This window comes from Hippopotamus amphibius, chromosome 3, assembly GCF_030028045.1.
Source record: "Hippopotamus amphibius kiboko isolate mHipAmp2 chromosome 3, mHipAmp2.hap2, whole genome shotgun sequence".
Classification (NCBI taxonomy): domain Eukaryota; kingdom Metazoa; phylum Chordata; class Mammalia; order Artiodactyla; family Hippopotamidae; genus Hippopotamus; species Hippopotamus amphibius.
The window spans coordinates 151,090,828-151,113,970 of NC_080188.1; the positions used below are offsets into that span (position 1 = coordinate 151,090,828).

The following is a 23,143-nucleotide window of genomic DNA, read 5'->3' on the forward strand; positions in this document are numbered from 1 at the left end:
TTTGGATGTAAGGTATTTTTTTGGTAGGTTTCAGCTTTTTTTTGTTGGTGGTGGTTGTTCAGCAGTTCTTTTTGATTTTGGTGTTTCTGTAAGAAGGGGTCTGCTCACATCCTTATACTCTGTGATCTTGTCTCCTCTTCCTCATTATGAGGATATTAAGAAATTTTAATATGTAACAATTTGTCTCAAGAGTGGTTATGACATTTTCTTTTTCTTTGTGTATATATATTTAGCATTTTGTGCATGTTTACTTAGCATTACTAGGTAATTAAAAACAAGTAGGCTTTTGGGTTCCCCAGGTGGTGCAGTGGTTAAGAATTTGCCTTCCAATGCAGGGGACATGGGTTTGAGCCCTGGGCCAGGAAGGTCCCACATGCTGTGTAGAAAACTAAGCCCATGCGCCACAACTACTGAGCCTGTGCTCTAGAGCCTGCAAGCCACAACTATTGATCCCATATGCCAAAACTACTGAAGCTTGCATGCCTAGAGCCTGTGCTTGACAACAAGCCACCACAATGAGAAGCCTATGCATCGCAAGGAAGAGTAGCCCCCACTCACCACAACTAGAGAAAGCCTGTGTAGCAAAGAAGACCCAATGCAGCAAATAAATAAATAAATAAAATTTAATTAAAAAAAACAAAAAACAAGTAGCCTTTGTAGAGCATGGCCATTATAGTTATTAATACTGAGGTAGTAGATCTTAAAAGTCCCTATTAGAAGAAAAAAAAAATTGTCACTATGTATGGTGAAAAACATTAACTAGACTTATTGTGGTGATTATTTCACAATATATACATATATCGAATCATTATGTTGTACACCTAAAAATAATATAATGTTATAATATACACATATAAATTATACCTCACTTTTTTTTAAAGTAGGATACCTCAACTTTAAAAAAGAAAGCTGATCCTGAAGGGAGACTCTCTACAGAATATAATTGATTACAGTCCTAGTAAATCATCTCTGTTTTGCTCCAGTTGCAGTACTGTGCTCACCCCTCGAAGCAGGTGAAGCAACCAAGCAAGAAAAGAACCACAAAAACAAGTAGGCTTTGTAATATCAATCACATTTTCATTGAAACAATTAGTTGACTTTCACTTTTCTCACTATTAGTTGTTATTTTCTATGATTTTTTTTAGTGACTTCTGATCCTCTGAATCCTGTGGCCTTCCCTGGGCTTGAGTCTATTTCTGAGCTACCAATATTGCTTAACGATTTGAAATAATTCTGTAAGAATACTTGTATTGAAAGTATTTATTATACCTTTTACTGTTGATGATCATGGCATCTCATTTCCTTGGGTGTGGGAAAGAATTACAAATCAGTGGCCTCCTTCTCAAAGCCCTTTTGTGTCAACTTTTGTTTGTTTACTTATTTTAATCAGCTAATCAAGATTTCATTTATGATATATACTCAAACTTTAGCTTAAAATCCTTTACCTCTCATGCCCTGAATTTACAATATGAAGGTCCATACTGTACCTTACTGAGCCATCGATGGAGGCAGTGAGCACCACTTGTTTGTCTTCTACATAGATTATTTGAATAATTTCTAAAGAATGAGCACGCCAGGCAAGCAGCTGCTTGAATTTCTAGACAGCAACAATAAAGCATATCTCTTGTAATAAGTATGTACTGATCCAAATTCAATCTTTATCAAAACTATTAATCATTAAAGAGCTAAACTAATGAATGAATGGTATGGACATCTGCACCAAACAATGAAATCCCCACTGCAATTATCTCTTCTCTTGCTTGTTGAGGTACCAAAAATTCCATTTATAGATATTTGTTAATCTATACCTATCCCTGGGACAGGAAGTATCTTACATCTTTAACAACTTATCATTAAATGGGGGATTAGCAATTCATTTAGTTGAGGATTAGTAGATGACTAGATGAAAGAAAAGCCTTAGGAGAAGGGTTGTGCAGGGACCCTTCACAATAATATAATCAGGAGCAGGAGAAAGCAGAGTTAAAAGGTATATTCAGGAGCAGGAGAAAGCAGAGTTAAAAGGTATATTCAGGAGCAGGAGAAAGCAGAGTTAAAAGAGGAAAACTAAAGGGGAGATTGTCCAAAACGCTTTTCCTATTTCCAAATTTTATGCAAAGATCCCTGGCTAATTGTTGTTTTGGTTATTTGTTTTATTTTGGTTTTGTTTTTTGTTATTTTTGTTTTTTTGTTTTGTTCTGGTTTGGGGGGGGTTGTTTGTTTGTTTGTTTGTTTTGGTGGTGATGGTTCAGTATATATGATAATTATATACCACAAGGTATTACCAAAAGGAATGGGCCCAGCTCATTCTCTCTCAAAGACATCTTGAGGCTTGGTTGGTATGTTCCTTCAGGATGTGACTTATCCTCAAGTTTAGAGCCTCTAAATTGGCATCAGAGGAAATTTTTAAACTGTGTGAACTAGAGTTATCAACTGGGGAGCTTGCTCTGTAGTAATATCCCTGTAAATGTGTTCCCTCTCTATCACTGATGAACACAAAGACCTTACTTCTTCCTGGTTATCTATGTGGGAGTTAGAATTCTGGCAGCTGAGAGTTCCATAAGGCCTGAATTCATTTAGACTTTAACATAAGTTAGGCACAATTCCTGCTAAATTTCTTGGCCTTCTGATTCAAGTCCCTGTTCTTAGAGAGCCAGGGTAAAATCTGTATTCTTCTACTTATTTTCTTAAAGCTTTTCAAGAACATTTGCTCATCCAAAGGTTCTTTCTCTGCCTTGGGATAGGATTCTCTAAGGCAAGTATTTCAATAATATTGGACCACATCTATAGTAAGAAATACATTTTACTTCATGACACAGTAAACACATGCAATACTCACACATGTATCTAAAACAAGTTTCAGTGTCCTTCACAAAGGGTACTTAACCTTATTATGTATAATGCACACTGATATTGTCTGTTCTATTCTCTTGTATTTCATTCCACTACCTAATCTTCTATTTTCATAAAAATACTGCTTGCCACTTATTAAACTGATTTGATGACTCCCCCTAGCGGATTACAACCCGTAATTAGAAAAACACTGATCTAAGATTTTTTATTTTCTGTAGGCATGTGAATATAATCATGTGTTATTTCTCTTTCTGTGGATAGGTTTAGACGACCCTATCTCTTAGACTATCAGTATTCCATGGAGCATCTTTTAGATAGTACTGTTGCCAGAGAACCTGACTAACCTCTGATTTACAGACTGACATATTAAGTTTTCACTGTAGTTGTGATCTATAACTGAGTCTGGTTTAATGCATGGTACATTTTAGTGTATGTAATAATGAGGCATCTCATGACCAGATTCTGTTGTATGTTTATAAATAGGCAGCCAGATACAAATTGGAAAAACACATTGTCCAAATAAAGAAAAGTTTGAAATGAAGTTGAATAGGGAAGAATTTAAATATGTTATTAAAATAGATTCTCTTCTTTTAAATCAGTGAAAATGCTTTAAAATCAATTCCACTATTATTATAATTCAATATTAATACATAATTTTGTTTTAAAGATTTTCTCTGAATTTTCAAATGTCTTGATTTCCGGTTTGTAGGAAGTCCATTTGCGCAAATGTAGGTTTTGAATTGTATTTTTTATCTGTTAAAATTAAGGAGAGTTTTGGTAATCATCAAGAATAATAAAAAAACAATTAGAAAACCTTCTACTCATACATGGTTCAAGCTATGATTGTTTCCCTTCCACTCACAGCATGCCTTATAGTTGAAACAGTAAGTTGAAACATTGTTTTCCATTTACAAGCAGTATATGTTATATATGGAAAGAGAACAGGATTAGAGGACAAGAACTCTGGTTCTGGCCCTGACTTCATCATTAACTGTGATGTGATCCCAAGCAGGCCAGTCTCTGATTTCGCCTCTGCAAATTGAAGATAACTATACTAAAGCTAAATATCTGAACTTTGTAAAAACTATAATGTGTTATTGGAAACAAAAATAAAACTCCATAGGTCAAATGAAGTAATGTTTGAAACAATAACCACTCTAAAACACTCTGCAAGGAATCCCGTCCTAATCTATGTATCCATATGTTAGTATTAATACCTATAATCCAAAAACAAAACATTACTATTTAAACTAATATTTAGCTTTTGGATTTGAAGTATTAACAAAGGGAAATAAGCCTATGATAAAATAGTGCTTCCTTGCTGTACTCTTTAATTAGTGTTGAGCTTTTATAATATATGTAGATATATTTGCATACCCACATACACACAAGAAGTGCATATTTAAATGGTTACCAAATAAGGATGGTGACATTTACATTGCATTAATGCTAAAAATAGAATAACATGTATATAATTATAAGGATGATTTAGACTAGAGGGGAGGAAGAGTTTCTTGAAAATAATATCTGGGCACTAGGCTGGGCTTGCAAGGAAAGGTTATGGCACTTTCTTCTATGAAGTTGTATAAGATATAGACAATGACTGTGGAGGACTAGATGACGTATGAATTCTTTTAAGCTCTGGGTTTCCACATAGACTCTAACAAATAAGTCAATACATGAAGTGGATGCAGAGTGACCAGTGGCTGGTTTGCTCACTCACTCATTCATCCCCTATTTTCTCCAGTAGACCATTGTTATTTGTCATATAGCTTAAGTTTCAATAGTAATATATATGACTTGAGAGTAAGCAGTCTTGTCTTATATTTCTATCTTTTGTGGTGTCTAGCACAGAGAAATGCTCAATAAATGGGTTGATTCATTAATTAACTAAAAATGAGTTCTTACCTTTTCATCATGAGGTGGATCCAAGAAGGAACTAATATTGCAAAGGATAACGTGTCCTTCTGTATGAAATTTAAACATTGGAATTTTTAATTAGATATTCTGTTGTCTAAGTAAATACTACACAGACTTGTTTTGATCAAATTGTTTTGATTCATGCATTTAAAATGGTAAACAAAATAGTATCTGAGAGATGCAGTGGCAGCAGCTGCAGCAGTGACACCAGCAAGGCAGTGACCTTGTGTAGGACGTGGTCTCACTCTTGGGGAAGCTGCTGGGTGCTGTCGCAGCACTGGAGGTGGTCCTCTACCTGCTCTGGGTGTTCTTAGCCATGGCCTGGAAATCTGGTCTCACCAGCCACTCGGAGCTAATCCACAACTTCCGCAAAAACAGAATCATCAAGACAAAGTATTTGAAGTAATGCTGTCCCCAGACCACTCTGGCTATGAAAAAGGAAACCCTTACATGGATTCTCCACAATCACTAGGGTTCCAAGCAACAATCAGTGCTCCACACATGCATGTATATGTACTAGTACTTCTATTTGATTTACTGCATGAAGGAGCTAAAGCTCCTGATGTAGGATCTGGAAGTGGAATCCTTACTGCATATTTTTGCATGTGTGGTTGGATCTAGTGGAAAAGCCATAGGAATTGATCACATTAAAGAGCTAGTAGACAATCCAATGCTTTCATTTTCAGGGAGAGTGAAACTGGTTGTGGGGGATGGAAGAATGGAATAAGCTGAGGAAGCCCCTTATAATGCTACTCATGTAGGAGCTGCAGCCTCAGTTGTGCCCTAGGCACTAATAGACCAGTTAAAGCCTGGTGGAAGATTGATATTACCAGTTGGTCCTGCAGGTGGAAACCAGATGTTGGAGTAGTATGACAAGCTACAAAATGATAGTCAAAATGAAATCTCTGATGGGAGTGATATACATGCCTTTAACAGATTAAAAAAACAAACAAAGAACAGTGGTGCAGGGATGAACTGTTGCTTTTAAGCAACATCAGCTTGACCAGTATATAACATTGCAGTGGATTGCTCATCACAGTCCTCAACACATTTTGAAAATCAGCATCATCACAGCTTGTTTTGGACTTTCTTACACTATTTTCAGAGTGAAAATGTGAAAAAAGCCAAAAGGCAAACTGGTAGAGGAAGGATGCAAAGCATAAATTTGTGTATTATTACTTTAACATGTCCACATTTTACTTTGCATATTTAAAGGAGGGGTTCTGCAAAATGGAAAACTTAGCTTGTGAATTGATTTTGAGGAGTGGCTTTTCTTTTCCTAGACACTTAGTTCTGATGTTAATTTATCAGATTGCTTTCGTGCATCAGATAACACCAAAATTCACAAGTTAAGATTCTTGGATTTTGGATGTCTGTTTGATGCTACTAAGAAAATAGAGATGAGCTTCCTTTTTAGAGCTTTTGATGTGGTGTCATAGAATGGCATGTTGTAGATAAAATCAGCTGCTTTGTTACCTTAAAACTAAACATTTATAAATATTAAAACTTAAGAAGGTAGCAGGTCATTTCCCTTAAAACACTCAGCTGTTCAGATTGGACATAATTAACATAGTTCTTCCTTTCCTTAAAAGTTATAGGAGATTTGCAGCTCAGTATTGTTTCTTCTGTTTCTAATTTGCTGCTGCTGATGTATATGAATTTAACATGTTGTGTAAGTTGTGTCCTAGTTATTGAACAATTTATGCAGTGCTGCTTTGCCAAGTAAAATTAAAAATGAAATAGGCAAAAAAAGAAAAAATTGAATCTGAAAAACCAGAAATGAAAAAGAAATTTCATATCAGTTTTTACATGTAGCAATTCTTTCTCATTTCTAGCTTAATAAGTCATAATGCAGTTGCCTCGTACACTCAAAGCTCTTCCAAACATCAGGATAGATGAAATAGAAATGAATACACCAATACCAAATGGAGTTCAAGCTGTTATGGACACACAAATCCTACAAACCAAATGATAGCTACAAAAACTAGATTTAAAAAAGAAACAATGACAACACTTAGGAGTATGATATTCAAACTGCAGAAAATCAAAGATAAAGAAATAATCTTCAAAACAGTGAGGGGGGGAACCACCTTATTTAGAGGAGCAAAGATAAGAATTACATATGACTTTTCAGAAACTCTACACAAGCAAGAAGAGAATAGAGTGAAATACTTAAAGTGTTGAGAGACACCACCACCAATCTAGAATTCTGTATCCTGAGAAATTATTCTTCAAAAGTGAAGGAGAAATAAAGATTGTCAAACAAAAACAGAGATTTTATTACCAGTGAATCTGCCTTGCAAGAAATGTTTTTAAGTTCTTAAGAGAGAAGGAAAAAGATACAGGTCAAAAACTCAGATTTACATAAAGAAACACATGCATAAGAGAAAGAAATGAATGAAGATTAAAAACTAATAGACAACAGTTTAATAACAGCAACTCTGATGATTATAGCTTATGAATACTTGAAATGAATGACAACAAGGATGTTAAGTGATAGGTGAGAAGAATTAGGAATACTTTTTTCTTATAAGGTACTTGCACTACCTGTGAAGTGGTATAGTGCTATTATTTGAAAGTGGACATGGATTTGATGTAAATATATATTGCAAATTCTGGGGAAACCACTTTTAAAAAGTTGAGAAATATTCCACAATTGCTACTTGGTTGCAAGGGCAGGATTCTTGTCAGGAAAGTGATGCCCAGGGTGGCAGGCCAGGCTAAGGCTCTGCCCATACAGTGCCAGTACCAGCAACAGACCCATACCCTGTGCTCAAAAATAAACAAACAAATAAATAAATAAGCAAACAAATAAATATTTTAAATGGAGTATAATTGATATGCTAAGAATGGAGAGAAAATGCAATCATATAAAATGCTCACTTCAAACCACAAAGGGCAGAAAAAGAGTGGTAGACAAAAGAAGAAACGAAAACAAGGGAAACAAATAGAAAGCAGTAAGAAATATGATAGATATTAATTCAATTTATCAATGATCACTTTAGAGGTCAACAACTGAATAAACCAATTAAAAGAGAGTGATTATCAGAATGGAATAAAAGGCAACACCCAAGTACATGCTATCCACAAGAAATCCACTTTGACACATATAGATGAAAAGTAAAGGGACAGAGAAAAATTTACCATGTTAACACTAATCAAAAGAAAGTAGGAGTAGCTATTATTAATTTCAAAAAGAGAAGACTTCAGAGCAAGGAAAATTATCAGGGACAAAGGGGGCATTACGTAATATAAAGGGGTTGATACTCAAGAAGACATAACAAATGTGGACACGTGTATAAATACAGCTGATTCACTTTGTTGTACAGCAGAAACTGGCACAACAGTGTAAAGCAATTATACTCCAATAAAGAGCTTAAAAAAAAAGACATAACAATCCTTTACATGTATGTGCCTAATAAAGCATCAAAGGAGGAATAGTTGAATCCTTGTTTATAGTTGAAGACTTAAACACCCAACTATAAGAAATGGACAGAAAATTGGTAAGGACATGAGTTTAACTCAACAGCACTGTCAATCAGCTGGATATAATTGACATCCATAGAGTACTTCGTCAAACAACAGCAGAATACACATATTCTCAAGCTCTCGTGAAACATTTAGTGAGATAGACCACTTTCTGAGCCATAAATCACACTCTAACAAATTTAAGAGAATAGAAATCATAAAATGTATGCTCTCAATGTAAGAAATGGCACATTGGAATTAAATTAGAAATCAACAAAAATTTAGCTGAAAAATCTCAAAATACTTGGAGATTAAACAACACAATTCTAAATAATAGGTCAAAGAAAAAATCTCTATAGAAATTTTAGAATATTTTAACTAAATGAAAATGAAAATACAACTTATCAAAATTTGTGAGAAGCAGTGAAAACAGTGCTTATAAGGGAAATTTATAGCATTAGATGTATATATTAGAAAACACAAAAAGTCTAAAATCAATAATTTAAGCTTCCACTTTAGGAAGCTATAAAAAGAAGAGTAAATTAAATCCAAAGTAAGCAGAGGAAGAGAAATAATAAAAATTAGGACAGATATCAATTAAATAATAGTAGAAAATCAACAGAGAAAATTAATAAAACCAAAAGTTGCTTATTTGAAAAGATCAATAAAATGGTGAAGCACTAGCCAGGCTAACTGAGAAAAAAGAGAGAGAACACAAATTACTAACATCATTAATTAAGAGGGGACATCACTATAGGTCTCATGGGCACTAAAAGGATGATAAAGGAATACTATGAACTCTATGGCCACAAATTTAATAAACCTAGATGAAATGGACCAATTCCATGAAAGCATGATCTGCCAAAACTCACACAAGAAGATAGACAATTTGTACAGGCCTATTTTTTAAAACTTTTTAAAAGTGAGATATAGTTGATGTACAATGTTATTTGTCACAGGTGTACAACATAGTGATCCAAAGTTTTTAAAGGTTATACTCCATTTAAAGTTATAAAATATTGGCTATATTCCCTGTATTGTAAAATGTATTCTTGTAGCTTATTTATTTTACACATAATGGTTTGTATCTCTTAATCCCCTATTCCTACCTTACCTCTCCCCCCTTCCTTCTTCCCACTGGTAACCACTAGCTTGTTCTCCATATCTGTGAGTCTATTTTCTTTTATTATATTCATTAGTTTTTTTTTTAAGATTCCACATATAAGTGATATCATACAGTATTTGTCTTTCTGTCTGACTTATTTCATCTAGCATAATACCCTCCAAGTTCATCAACGTTTTTGAAAATGGCAAAAATTCCTTCTGTTTTATGGCTGAGTAGTATTCTATATATATATATGCCACATCTTCTCTGTCCATCCATCTGTTAATGGGCACTTAGTTTGCTTCCATAATTTTTTAATTAATTTCTTTCTTTATTTATTGGCTGCATTGGGTCTTTGTTGCTGCATGTGGGCTTTCACTAGTTGTGGCAAGTGGGGACTACTCTTTGTTGCTGTGCAAGGGCTTCTTATTGAGGTGGCTCAATAGTTGTGGCTCATAGGCTTAGTTGCTCTGCAGCATGTGGGATCTTCCCAGCCCACGGATCGAAACTGTATCCCCTGCATTGGCAGTGGATTCTTTTTTTATATAAATTTATTTATTTATTTATTTTATTGGCTGTGTTGGGTCTTTTTTTGCTGTGCACAGGCTTTCTTTAGTTGCAGTGAATGGGGGCTACTCTTCGTTGTGGTGCGCAGGCTCCTCCTCATTTCCGTGGCCTCTCTTGTTGTGGAGCACAGGCTCTAGGTGCATGGGCTTCAGTAGTTGCAGCACATGGGCTCAATAGTTGTGGCTCATGGGCTCTAGAGCACAGGCTCAATTGTTGTGGCCCATGAGCTTATTTGCTCTGCGGCATGTGGGATCTTCCTGGAGCAGGGATTGAACCCGTGTCCCCTGCATTGGCAAGTGGATTCTTAATCATTTTGTGAAAAATATCATTGGCATTTTGATAGGAATTTCATTGAATCTGTAGATTACCTTGGGTAGTATGGTCATTTTAACAATATTAATTCTTGCAATTCATGAACACCATATATCTTTCTATCTGCTTGTGTCATCTTCAGTTTCTTTCATCATGTCTTGTAGTTTTTTAAGTAGAGATCTTTTACCTCCTTACATAGATTTATTCCTAGGTATTTTATTCTTTTTGATGTGATGGTAAGTTAGTTTTTTTTAAATTTCTTTTTCTGATAGTTCGTTGTTAATGTATAGAAATGCAACAGATTTCTGTGTATTTATTTTGTATCCTCCAACTTTACCAAATTCATTGATGAGCTCTAGTAGTTTTCTGGTAGCTTCTTTAGGATTTTCTATGTATTGTATCAAGTCCCATTTTATTTCTTCTTTTCCAATTTAGATTCCTTTTTTTTTTTTTCTTGTCTGATTGCTCTGGTTAGAACTTCCAACAGTATGTCGAATAAAAGTGGCAAGAGTGGACATCCTTGTCTTGTTCCTGATCTTAAAGGAAATGCTTTCAGCTCTTCACAATTGAATATAATGTTAGCTCCACATGTCACATATGGCCTTTATTATGTTGAGGTAGTTTCCCTATATACCCACTTTCTCGAGAGTTTTTATCATAAATAGATGTTAAATTTTGTCAAAAGCTTTTTCTGCATCTATTGAGATGATCATATGATTTTTATTCTTCAGTTTGTTAATGTGGTCTATCATATTGATTGATTTACAGGTACTGAAAAATCCTTGCATCCCTGGGATAAATCCCAGTTGATTATGGTATATGATCCTTTTAATGTACTGTTGGATTCAATTTGCTAGTATTTTGTTGAGGAGTTTTGCATCTGTGTTCATCAGCGATATTGGCCTGTAATTTTCTTTCTTTTTTTGGTCATATCTTTGTCTGGTTTTGATATCAAGATGACTCTAGCCTTGTACAATAGAATAGTTCAGAAGCATTCCTTCCTCTGCAGTTTTTTGGAATAGTTTGAGAAAGATATGTGTTAACTATTCTCTAAATGTTTGGTAGAATTCACCTGTGAAGCCATCTGGTTCTGGACTTTTGTGGGAGTTTAAAAGTTACTGATTCAATTTCAGTACTGGTAATTTGCCTATTCATATTTTCTATTTCTTCCTGGTTCAGTCAGTCTTAGAAGATTGTACACTGCTGAGAATTTGTCCATTTCTTCTAGGTCGTCCATTTTATTGGCATATAGTTGTTCATAGTAGTCTCTTATGGTCCTTTGTATTTCTGTGGTATGCATTGTAACTTCTCCTTTTTCATTTCTGATTTTATTAATTTGTTCCCTTTCTCTTTTTTCTTGATGAGTCTGGCTAAAGGTTTATCAACTTTGTTTATCTTTTCAAAGAACCAGCTCTTAGTTTCATTGATCTTTTCTATTGTTTGCTTAGTCTCTATTTCATCTATTTCTGCTCTTATCTTTATGATTTCATTCCTTTTACTAGCTTTTGGTTTTGATTATTCTACTTTCTCTAGTTGCTTTAGGTATAAGTTTAGGTTGTTTATTTGAGATTTTTCTTATTTCCTGACATAAGCTTGAATTACTATAAACTTCCCTCTTAGAACTGCTTTTGCTGTGACCCATAGATTTTGGATTGTTGTGTTTTCATTTTCATTTGTCTCCAGGTATTTTTTGATTTCCTCTTTGATTTCTTCAGATTCATTCATTGTTTAGTAGCATATTCTTTAACCTCTACGTGTTTGTGTTTTTTGTAGGTTTTTTTTCCTTATAGTTGATTTCTACTCTTGTAGCGTTGTGGTAGAAAAACATGTTTGAAATGATTCCAATTTTGTTAAGTTTACCAAGGGTTGTTTTATTACATAAGCCCATATATATTATTGAAGAAATTAAATCAATAATTAATAATCTTCCAAAACAGAAAACATCAGGTCAACTTGGGTTTAATGGTGAATTCCACCACACATTTAAGGAAGACTATCAATTCTTTACAGCCTCTTTCAGAAGACAGATGCACAAGGAATAGTTCTTTACTCATTTTATGAGGCCAGCATTACTATAATACCAAACTAGACAAACACATTACAATAAAAGAAAACTACAGACCAAAATCTCTTATAAACATAGATGCAAAAATCCTCAACAAAATATGCAGTATAAAAAAGTTATATACTATGACCTAATGGGATTTATCCTAGGTATAGAAGGCTGGTTCAACATTTGAAAATCAGTGATTGCAATTCACCATATAAACAGACTAAAGAAGAAAAATCATATGATGCAGATAAAACATTTGACAAAATCCAATACCCTCTCATTATTAAAAAAAAAAAAAACTCTCAATCTAGACACAGGTTTTGTACACATCACACAGAAAAACTAATGATGAATCATAGATCTAAATATAAAATGCAAAACTATAAAAGTCCTAGAAGAAAATCTAGATGACTTTAGGTTTGGTGATGACTTTTTAGATACAACACCAAAGGCATGATCCATGAAGGAAATCATAGATAAATTGGACTTCATTAAAATTTAAAACTACTGCTCTGCAAAATATACTGTCAAGAGAACAACAAGACAAGCCAGGAGAAAATATTTGCAAAGATATATCTGATAAAGGACTTTTATCTAAAATTTACAAAGAACTCTTAAAACTCAACAATCAGAAAATAAGTCTATTAAAAAATAGGCAAAAAATTTGAGCATACACATCATCAAAGAAGATATACAGATGGCAAGAAGTATATGAAAAGATGCTCCACATCTTATGTCACTGGAGAAATGCAAATTAAAGCCACCATGAACTACCACTACACACCTCTTAGAATGGCCAATTTCCAAAACACTGACAACATCAAATGCTGGTGAGGATGTGGAGCAGCAGGAACTCTCATTCATTGTTGGTAGGAATGCAAAATGGTACTGCTGCTTTGGAAGACAGTTTGGCAGTTTCTTAGAAAACTAAACATACTCTTAACAGGAGATCCAGAACTCATGCTCCTTGGTGTTTACCCAAATGAGTTGAAAGTGTATGTCCATACAAAAACCTGCATAGAAATGTTTATAGCGGCTTTATTCATAATTGCCAGAATTTGAAAGTAACCAAGATGACCTTCAGTAGATGAATGGATAAACTGTGGTGCATTCAGACAATGGAATATTATTCAACACTAAAAAGAAATGAACTATCAAACCATGAAAAGACATGGAGGAACCTTAAAGGCACATTGCTAAGTAAAAGAAGCCAATCTGAAAAGGCTACATAGTGTATGATTTCAATCTCATGACATTCTGGAAAAGGCAGAACTATGGAGAGGCATTAAAAGATCAGTGATTGCTGGGATGAGAAGGGAGGGAAGGATAAATAGGCTGGGCAGAGCGGGGGTTTTATGATACAGAAACTACTCCATATGATACTGTAGTGGTGGATACATGTCATTACACATTTGTGAAGTTATGGGTTTTGTGTGATTGTTATGTGTCAATGTAGGTTCATTGTTTGTAACAAATGTATCACTCTGGTGCAGAATGTTGAAAGTGGGGGAGGCTGTGTGTGAAAGTAGGGGTAGTGTGTATATGAGCACTCTGCAATTTATGCTCAATTTTTCTGTGAACCTAAAACTGATCTAAAAAATAAACTCTGTTTAGTAACAACAAAAAAGCAACAACTAATGGTGTCCAAGGATGCCTGATTAAAATAGTGACTGGATGGCAACCCCCACGAATGTTCTTTTAATATCCGCTGAAGCACAGATAAAGGAAGCTTAAGGTCAGAATCTAGGAGTTCTCCTTTAATTATAATATACATGAAACTGGATTGGATCCCAAACCCACATCTTCTCATTTTTCTAGGCCACAGAAAATCTACAGATCTCAAGAAGTAGATAGGTTATATGATAGTAAAAGTGTTCTAGGCAGAGGTAAAGAGGGATAACCCTAAAAGAGGTACATTCTAGTAATTCTGCAGATAATTTCAAATTTTAGTTTTATATATTTTGTTAGAAAAGGCTTACCACATGGAAGGTACAGTTAGTGCAAAAATATACAAGCTATTTTTAAAAAGGAACACAATTTGCCTGATCTTAAATTTCTCTATTCTGCTATAAACAAAACCAATCTTTGTAGAAACTATGGAGATTGACAGATAAAGAAAAATAAGAAGTCAAGAATAAGAGTATAAAAGGACTGGGGATGAATAATAAAAAACAGGTAAAATAAAGATAACTTTATTCATTTATTTTTATTGAAGTATAGTTGATTTACACTGCTGTGATAGCTTCTGGTGTATAAAAATGTGATTCAGTTATATATATATTCTTTTTCAGATTCTTTACCATTATCATTTATTGCAAGATATTGAATATAGTTCCTTGTGCTATAAGTAGGACCTTGTTGTTTATCTATTTTATATATAGTATTTTGTATCTCCTGATCTCAAACTCCTAACTTATCCCTCCTCCCCTCCTTTCCCCTTTGGTAACCATAAATTTGTTTTCTATGTCTGTGAGTCTGTTTCTATTTTGTAAACAAGTTCATTTAAATAAAGATAACTTTAAATAAATGTTATAAATCTACTGATAATACTGAATGCAAATATAAGCAATTATTTTCTATAATCTCCAGAAGACTCAAATAATTATTGATAAAAATAATTTGTTGCAACTTTTGTAAAATAACTTTTGAAATGAAGAAAAGTTTTTAAAAGAGAAGATGTAAAATTTAAATATTAATGTAATAGCAGTATCTTGATGCAAATCTCAAGATTACATTAGCAAATAAGTGAATGGGTGGCTGTGGGGAAAAAAGAAAGGTAATGTAGGCTATGCTTTCTGTTTAACTGGAAAGATGAGGCTTCAGTCTAACTTCTAATAAACTTTTTTTTTAAACTTAAAGGTAAACACTAGTAAAATTAAAAACCATATTTACATATGTATGTGCATTCACACATTTCAAACTATTAGAGAGAAGAAAAGAAAACTTAGGCTTCATTCAAAAGACAGAGGAAAGGAAATAGAAAGGAAGCATTAAAAAGAAAAGAGTGTTACGTGAAAGAATTAAGACCAACTGTATTAGTTATAACAATAAATATAAAAAGTCCTCCATTAAGAACAACTAATCCCTTTCTTCTCTAACTCATGCCATTACTCCCTTTAGAATGAAGATTAATGCAACATAACCCTTTTAAGATTAAAAATGAAAAATGTTACATTCTTCCCAACATGTAAAGTAAGGGAATGGGTAGTCCTATATCCAATTTAAAGACAAAAGAAATAGAATATCTTACTTTAAATAAAGAACTAGGAATGAAACAGGTTCCCCTGACATTCATTTATTTTTCTGTTTATCTGGCAGCTTGGGCATCCTTCCTTTTGTCTCAATAAATATCATATTTTCTTATATCCATTTTTATATCATGTAGGTTGTTAAGATACCTGTGACCAAATACATACGAGTAGTGACTTACCCACATTTCCAGTCAGTAGTATCCTGGTACATGAATCAGTATACAGCGATGTCAGAGAAATGGCAGCATGTTTTGTGAAAGGTAGAATATCTTTCAGTAGTCTTCCCTGAATAAAAGTATAAAGTATGATAATAAATATAAAGTATGATAATAAATTCTATAAAACATCAATATTGGCATTGAGTTTCTCTATAAATAATGTATCCAAAGAACTATGTCTACCAGTTGTAACATGATTTTCTTCTTTGTAATAAAAATAATTTGAAATTATCCATAGGGACTTATTTCCTTGAAATTGAATATTCATAAAAGTGGAGACAACCATTATCATAATTATAAGCATCTAGACTCTGATTATTGCAGATCACCTCTATACCTGTGGGTTGTTTTCTGTCACTTCCCATGACCCTTTTCATGCAGTTCCTCAACCCTCTTCCAGTAACATATTCTCCTTTTAAATAAACATTTTTTTTCGGACTTAAGTATATCTCACTTATTTTAAGTGAGAACATTGTATTTTCCTTTTCAGAAATATCTATTTTTGAATCTTGGTGCAAGATAAGAGATTCAAAACAATTGGCAGATTGTTTTTCAGTGTTTAGTATAAGTCATCACTGGGAACGATTTTCATATACATTTCTCTACTTGGAGATTAAACATCGAAGTTAAGGAAGAAAAAATTTGAATCTGCTACTTGTTTCCTGAGATTTAGTTGGATATAATCTCCTCCTATTGCTCTCATACTTTTATTATTTATCTATCGGGGGGGCGGGGGGGGGGGAAGGCACTATTCCAATACCAGGATCATCTCAGGGAAAAATTATTGTTACAATATTTTGTAGCATTTTCACTAATAAATTAGAATCAACTGATCAGCTTGGAGGTGGTATCCAGCAGACAGCTATGCTGTTCTGTGTTGCTGGATCTCACTATCTGCCATACAAAACTTGCTGTTTTCTGGATTTTCCTCTAGAAAGGAGCCACCACACTTGCCTCTTTACGAATTTGGTTATCATCATCATCAGTCTACTCCAGATCCTTCCTTCTGTCATTTCTGTCCTCCCAATTCAAATCCTGCCTGATTTCCACCCCCAAATCGTGTAAAGTCTTTTAGTAAACGAAAGTTACTTTTTCATTGTAAAATGTTTAAGGACACTCAATACAATGTAATAATTTCTTCCAATAGTTTGGATAACTAAAAGTTTATGTATGGTCAACATTTCAGTGTTCTTTAATGATGTATTCATCATTAATTTTATCTATTATTATTTAAATATCCAGCAAAATATATAGAGGGATGTATTCATAGCTCAATGTAAAGAAAGATTTGAAATACAGTTGCTGTTTTAGCAGTTTTGATAATTTGGTCATTTGAGTTACAAAACTGACCTATTATAAATTTTGAGTAGTATTTTCAGTGAGCAGGCTACAGAACCAGCAATTTGGTTGGAAGATGAAACAGTAATAGAATTAGATGCTATATGCAACCTTAGAAGGCTAAGGTTGAAAAAAAAAAGGCTAAGGTTTATTCAATAATCCTTTTTATCTTTCCCATTCTTTGCTGTTCCAGGTAAATAACAGTCCCCATCACCTCCAAGGTCCACAAGCGAAGATGTCCATCCTCGTGTGCAGTGACAAGGATAGGTGGTTGAGTATCTGTTAAATTGGTGCCTCCTAGATGCTTTTTGTCCACTGGCTGTTGCTCACCTACTGTGACATCTGTTTTTTCACCTGTGGGAAATTAGTGAGTTACCAGTGTTTGTTATATAATTTCAAATTTTATAGAATGTAAAAGACGCAGGTAGGAAAGTAGCAAAACAAACAAACAAACAAAAACCACATTCTTTGGTCTAGAATTTTTTTAATACCAGAGAACTTCAATCAGGCAGAGAACAAAAAGCCAGTAATAAATGGAATCCTGAAATATGTATACATATAGCTGATTCACTTTGCTGTACAGAGAAGCTAACACAACACTGTAAAGCAATTATACTCCAATAAAGATCTGAAAAAAAACAAAAAACAAAACCGAAACAAATGGAATCCTATTTCACTGTAAATAACTAGAGGAGCTCATTTTGGGTTCTATTGCAAAAGCCTCTGCACTGTACATAGCAGCTAAAACTAGACATACATCCAGTATAAATCTCACACATTACAAAATGGCTTATGAATCTAGTATAAGTTTTAGGGAAACAGGCTGGGGACTAAGAAACTCTAATATTTTGGGTTTTTAAAATCTAGAGTTAGTAGTTAAAAAGGCATCATCATAATGGAAATTCTGCTTCTTAGACTACTAATCTTATAGCACTTCAACATTTACTCACAAAAAGAATATGTTAACTAGAAGTATTCTATCACCTAAACTCCCTATTGGAAAGGAATTGTTTATTATACGGAAGAGAAATTTCATACTGACCTTTAACCTCACTGTCATGTATGCTCTGTTTGCTTCCCTGAATTTGGGGAGAAAAAGAGATAATATTTCTATGACATTGTAAGGAAATGAGATATACTTATGAAAAAATGAGTAGTTTTTTCATAGCTAAGTTTATATCTCCAAGCATTAGTTTTAAAGTTATTTTTAAATTAATTCTTTGAAAAGATGTATTGCAGAGATTTTCACATTCATAAACAACCTTTTCCTAGTGGCTCCAGTGTAGCATAATAACCAGAATAATTAAACCTAGTGCATGCTGTGTTCTTGGTGTATATTATCTCTAATTCCGTTAACAACCCTGCTAGTTAGGTTTTATTATTCCCTTAGTTACTGATGAAGAAACAGAAACTCAGAGATTTAAGTGACATATCTAAAGTTAATCAGATAATAAATGGAGTGCTTGGATTTAAGTACAAGTCTGTCTGACACTTATCTCCTTACAAGCTTATTCTTTCTGCTATGCTAGTGTTTTTAAAATAATTTATGCAGTGGGAACTTTCCTTCAAACAAAATCCTAACTAGAAATGAAATGTGTAAAAATATATAAAATTGAAACTGGAAAAACACAGTTTGAAAACCATTGCATAACATTATGTAATTATATGCTGTCTCTTCCCTCTGTGAAATGTGTGTAACACTTTTTAGCAAAAGAGATAGTCTAAAATTATTATTTTATGAACATAAAAGTAACCAATGTAACTTATTTTATTCATGATTATTTGCAGATATGAAAGCCTTGAAAAATAGGGGAAAAAGATGAAAACAGTTTAGACACTGCTTTTTAGGGAAAACAAAAAGTTTTTACATATATATTAGGGGAGGGGCTTATATGCAACAAATCGCTATTTTTGAATCAACATTGGGTATAACAGGAATACATAGTCTCCCTGTTTCTTGCTTACCTTGCTACTCTGTGGACCCTTGCTAGAATCACATTGAGATGAAGAACATATGGAATCCTGACTTGCTCTCCTGCAAGGAGAGGGTGGAAGCCCAAGGAGGAAAAGTTGAGATAATCTATCACACTCAGAGGGTGCTCTTCTCTGTTTTCATTTCAGCGGATCACTCTTTTCATCATCTGTGGATTCTGGTGTGGATACTGTGGATGCTCTGTCCCACTGTTAAGGCTAGATTTAGTTCCAGAGGCTCTGACACTAAAATGGTGGGAAGTGGGGTGACAGTAGGGAGGCCTGGAAAACATGGTAACTTCTGCTCTACAGTCTCCAATTCTGTTAGAATGGGCTGAAAACCGGCTTAGGATACAGGTGCAGATATATACAGATGAGGTCCTCAAAATGTCCTCAGAATAAGAACATTTCAAGTCAAGGAGTAGGGAAGGTGTTATATTCTGGCTCACTTCTGGGTGATAACAGTACCGAAGCCTTTGATTTCTCTCCAGAGATGTGTTGTTTATCATTGCCTATTGCCTATTGATATCAGAGCTCTCAAGCAAATATAAATAGGAAAAACACCTTAAATTAAAAAAAAAATCCCCTGGTCTCTCAGAAATGGATGAAGATTGCTCAGTTATGGAAGATGTCATATGAAACCTACTGCCATATGATCTACGAGGGTGAGTCAACAATTATCCACACTCTGGCTGTGGAATATATAGAAGTTTCAGTATAACCAGAGTGCAGATAATTGTTGACTCAGCCTTGTATATTTGCCCTATAAATCCTTTTTTCTGCTTTACATCAGTGCTCATAGAGTTGTATTTTCGCCACATATGTGGTCAAGTGAGCATTTTCCCTCTCTGTTACTGTTGTAAAGGGAGCTGTGGGACTGAAATGGTAAGGGAAATTAGATACCCACACAGCAAATTAAATCCCCCTGGGGACCATCCACCCACAAAAACAGTAACAGGAAAGAAAGCTGAAGCCAAGTAGTCAGCCCAACTATGTCTTTCCTCAGTTGTACCTTCCTAAATGCTGGGATAAAGACAACTCTTTTTATATCATCCACATAAGTTCCAGACAGTATTTTTTGATCAGTAAGTACTGTTACCTTGCACATTCAGGGTTACGAAAGAGAAACAGTATGTCATTAATTCTAAAGCGTTTAGGGTCCAAGTCAGGGTCCACAGTGAAGCAATCTTCAGGTCTGTACCTAGGAATAAGCATACATTTACATGATATAAATTTACAAATGAGGTAACTTACATTACTTATATCATATCATATATCCCATGCAGAGCTAATCAACTCCTGAAAATTTCATAGAATATGGAGAGAAAACCCAAAGGTATAGCATCTGAACATACCTTCCTTAATAAGTTTCTGTATTACAACATGACCTTTTAGTGTTTAGAAGTCTTTTAATTCAATTAGTTTGTCTATTTTCTCAGAGAGTGAGCGTCCCCCTGGAAGTTTCATACAATTTAAAGAACAGATTTCTACTCTTTGAAGAAGTGGAGTGAGAAATCTGGATAAAATGTAGTTACTACCCTCAAGCAACTTATAATTAAGTGGAGAAGAAAAGCAGGTAATTTAGCGATCACGCTACTCTCCCATTGGCCCAGATTCCCAAGAACACCTTCCTAGGCAATTTCCTGCTAACAGAGCAATGGTCTTCTACAGCCTGCCCTGGAACTTCATGGCAGGCTTTTAAAGCTACATTCAACATTCCTTATAGCAAATAGACCTTGCAGCAAATTGTGCTTTTTCCTTTAGTGGAAATTGCCTCTGCTAATTTGGACAGATGAGTGATGAAGGACCTCCTAGAGAGTGAACCAAGCTCAAAAGGTGAGTCTGTGAGTTTGGTGACTTGTTGAGTTCCAATTTTTTACACATTTCTGCTCTGCAGGTGAACTGAATAAAGTGGACTATTCATTAGCAACAACAATTTCTAGTTTGCACTCAAAAAGGCATGGGAGCTGATTCACTTTGTTGTACAGCAAAAACTGGCATAACAGTGTAAAGCAATTTTATTCCAATAAGGAGCTTAAAAAAGGGGGCATGGGGCTTTTTTTAAAAATAAATTTATTTATTTATTTATTTATTTATTGGCTGTGTTGGGTCTTCGTTGCTGCACACAGGCTTTCTTCTAATTGCCGTGAGTGGGGGCTACTCTTTGTTGTGGTGTGTGGGCTCCTCATTGCTGTGGCTTCTCTTGTTGCAGAGCACGGGCTCTAGGCACGTGAGCTTCAGTAGTTGTGGCACACAGGCTCAATAGTTGTGGCTCACAAGCTCTAAAGCACAGGCTCAATAGTTGTGGCACACGGGCTTGGTTGTTCTGTGGCAAGTGGGATCTTCCTGGAGCAGGGATCGAACCTGTGTCCCCTGCATTGGCAGGCAGATTCTTAACCACTGTGCCACCTAGGAAGCCCAGGCATGGGGCTTTGAACAGAAAGAGAAGGGCTATTTCTCCTGACTGGTGAAGAGATCTTAGGCAAAGTTTGAGGTAGAGGTAGAGATGACCCCCATCAGGAATGAGAAAACCATTTTCATATTTAAAGTCTTTAAACTGGGCCTAAATTACCTTGGACAGTTGTGTGTTAAATTATATGTTTTGCAAAATACTCCAGTGATTCTAAATCAATTGTTTTTACATAATCATCTTTTTTTTAAGATTTATTATTTATTTATTTATTTATTTTTGTCTGCATTGGGTCTTCGTTGCTGCGCACAGGCTTTCTCTAGTTGTGGCGAGTGGGGGCTACTCTTTGTTGTGGTGTGCGGGCTTCTCATTACAGTGGCTTCTCTTATTGTGGAGCACGGTCTCTAGGCATGTGGGCTTCAGTATTTGCAGCACATCGGCTCAGTAGTTGCGTCACTCAGGCTTAGTTGCTCCCTGGCATGTGAGATCTTCCCAGAGCAGGGATCAAACCCATGTCCCCTGCATTGGCAGGTGGACTCTTAACCACTGCGCCACCAAGAAGTCTCTATAATCATCTTTTAATGGGAAGAGGACACTGTGTATGACCCATTACAGTCAGTTATTTTTCTTTGATTGGGTGTTGGATTTGCATGCATCCTTTGGCAAAATGCCTAGCACTGCAACAAGGAAGATAGATCTCCACCTTTGAATTGGAAATATTCTCAGGGGAGCTGCCCCCTTTTTAAGCTGTGGTAGTAGGACTATGGTCTTTGCCTTTTTAGTCTATGTGCTTTCCCTAAGTAGTGAGTCATACACAAGCTGACACTTGTGTGAGAACTGAATAAATAAGAAGGTAAGGAATTGTGTAGTGTAAATTGACATAGGAATAATATTACAAGCACACAGTCTGTGCAAAAAGCCTAAGGGCAAAGGTTAGAGGGAAGGAACTGAAGGCTGACAGGAATTCTAGGGGCAGAGCCCAGTAGAACCTGAGCTGAGGTACAGAGGAGGGGCCTACAGAAACAGCTACTTCAGCTAAAGGTTCAAAGGAAAACATACCCAGAGTCCAAAAAAAGAAAGGACTATTTCCTCACAAAACTTGGTTAAAAGTAAAAATTTTAAGTGCAGGTAGATGATGCAAGGTACTATAGCTAGATGGGCAGAGATTTCTTTTGCTTTTTTCCCTTCTTTTCCCTTGTCCTCTCTGACTCTCTTCTCCCCTCCTTTATACCTCTTTCCTTCCCCAAATGCTTAGATAGAATTGCTTTTATTTTTAATTCATTGTTAAGGTTCTTGGCCATCTTGTACCTCAAAGTACACTTTTACAATTCCCTTGACATAGGGTGTTCACAATGGCCCTTGCTTAGAGCCCAATTACACAGCTGAGGAAAGCTGATTATTTATAATGTAGCCATAACAAATAATACAATGTTACTTCCCTTATAACCAATGATAAGGACATTTAGAAATGGATTGCAAAGGGAGAGTAAAGTTTGTGGGACAGAGCAAATCTAATTGGTTGAGATGTAGGATTACATATGTCATGCCCTTCTTAGTACTGACCTGTAGTAATGTGTTGGGGTGGTGAATGAGAAGGAAAACCCATCTTGAACACCTCTCATCATTTGACTTTGGTGACATTTGACTATGGAGTAGATAGTGGTGTCCATGGCAATACAG

At 35.0% G+C, this 23,143-nt stretch overlaps 1 protein-coding gene, 1 long non-coding RNA gene and 1 pseudogene across 3 annotated transcripts in view; 2 read left to right on the forward strand and 1 right to left on the reverse strand.

Moving 5' to 3' along the window:
- LOC130849382 (uncharacterized) overlaps window positions 1–17,692 on the forward strand; it is an 81,227-nt gene extending 63,535 nt beyond the window's left edge. The window contains exon 4 of the long non-coding RNA XR_009052732.1: window positions 17,276–17,692. This is a non-coding gene — a long non-coding RNA (uncharacterized LOC130849382). The remainder of the gene's footprint in view (window positions 1–17,275) is intronic.
- The window catches only part of WDR64 (WD repeat domain 64), a 153,518-nt gene that overhangs the window by 24,158 nt on the left and 106,217 nt on the right, over window positions 1–23,143 (reverse strand). For both annotated transcript variants that reach the window (XM_057728227.1, XM_057728228.1), the window contains 7 exons: window positions 20,153–20,254; window positions 19,048–19,117; window positions 18,125–18,161; window positions 17,297–17,436; window positions 15,706–15,811; window positions 4,759–4,817; window positions 1,488–1,597 (listed from right to left, as the gene is read on the reverse strand). In XM_057728227.1, coding sequence (XP_057584210.1) covers window positions 1,488–1,597; window positions 4,759–4,817; window positions 15,706–15,811; window positions 17,297–17,436; window positions 18,125–18,161; window positions 19,048–19,117; window positions 20,153–20,254 — 624 coding nt within the window. The remainder of the gene's footprint in view (window positions 1–1,487; window positions 1,598–4,758; window positions 4,818–15,705; window positions 15,812–17,296; window positions 17,437–18,124; window positions 18,162–19,047; window positions 19,118–20,152; window positions 20,255–23,143) is intronic.
- Window positions 5,072–5,711, forward strand: LOC130849381 (protein-L-isoaspartate(D-aspartate) O-methyltransferase-like; annotated as a pseudogene).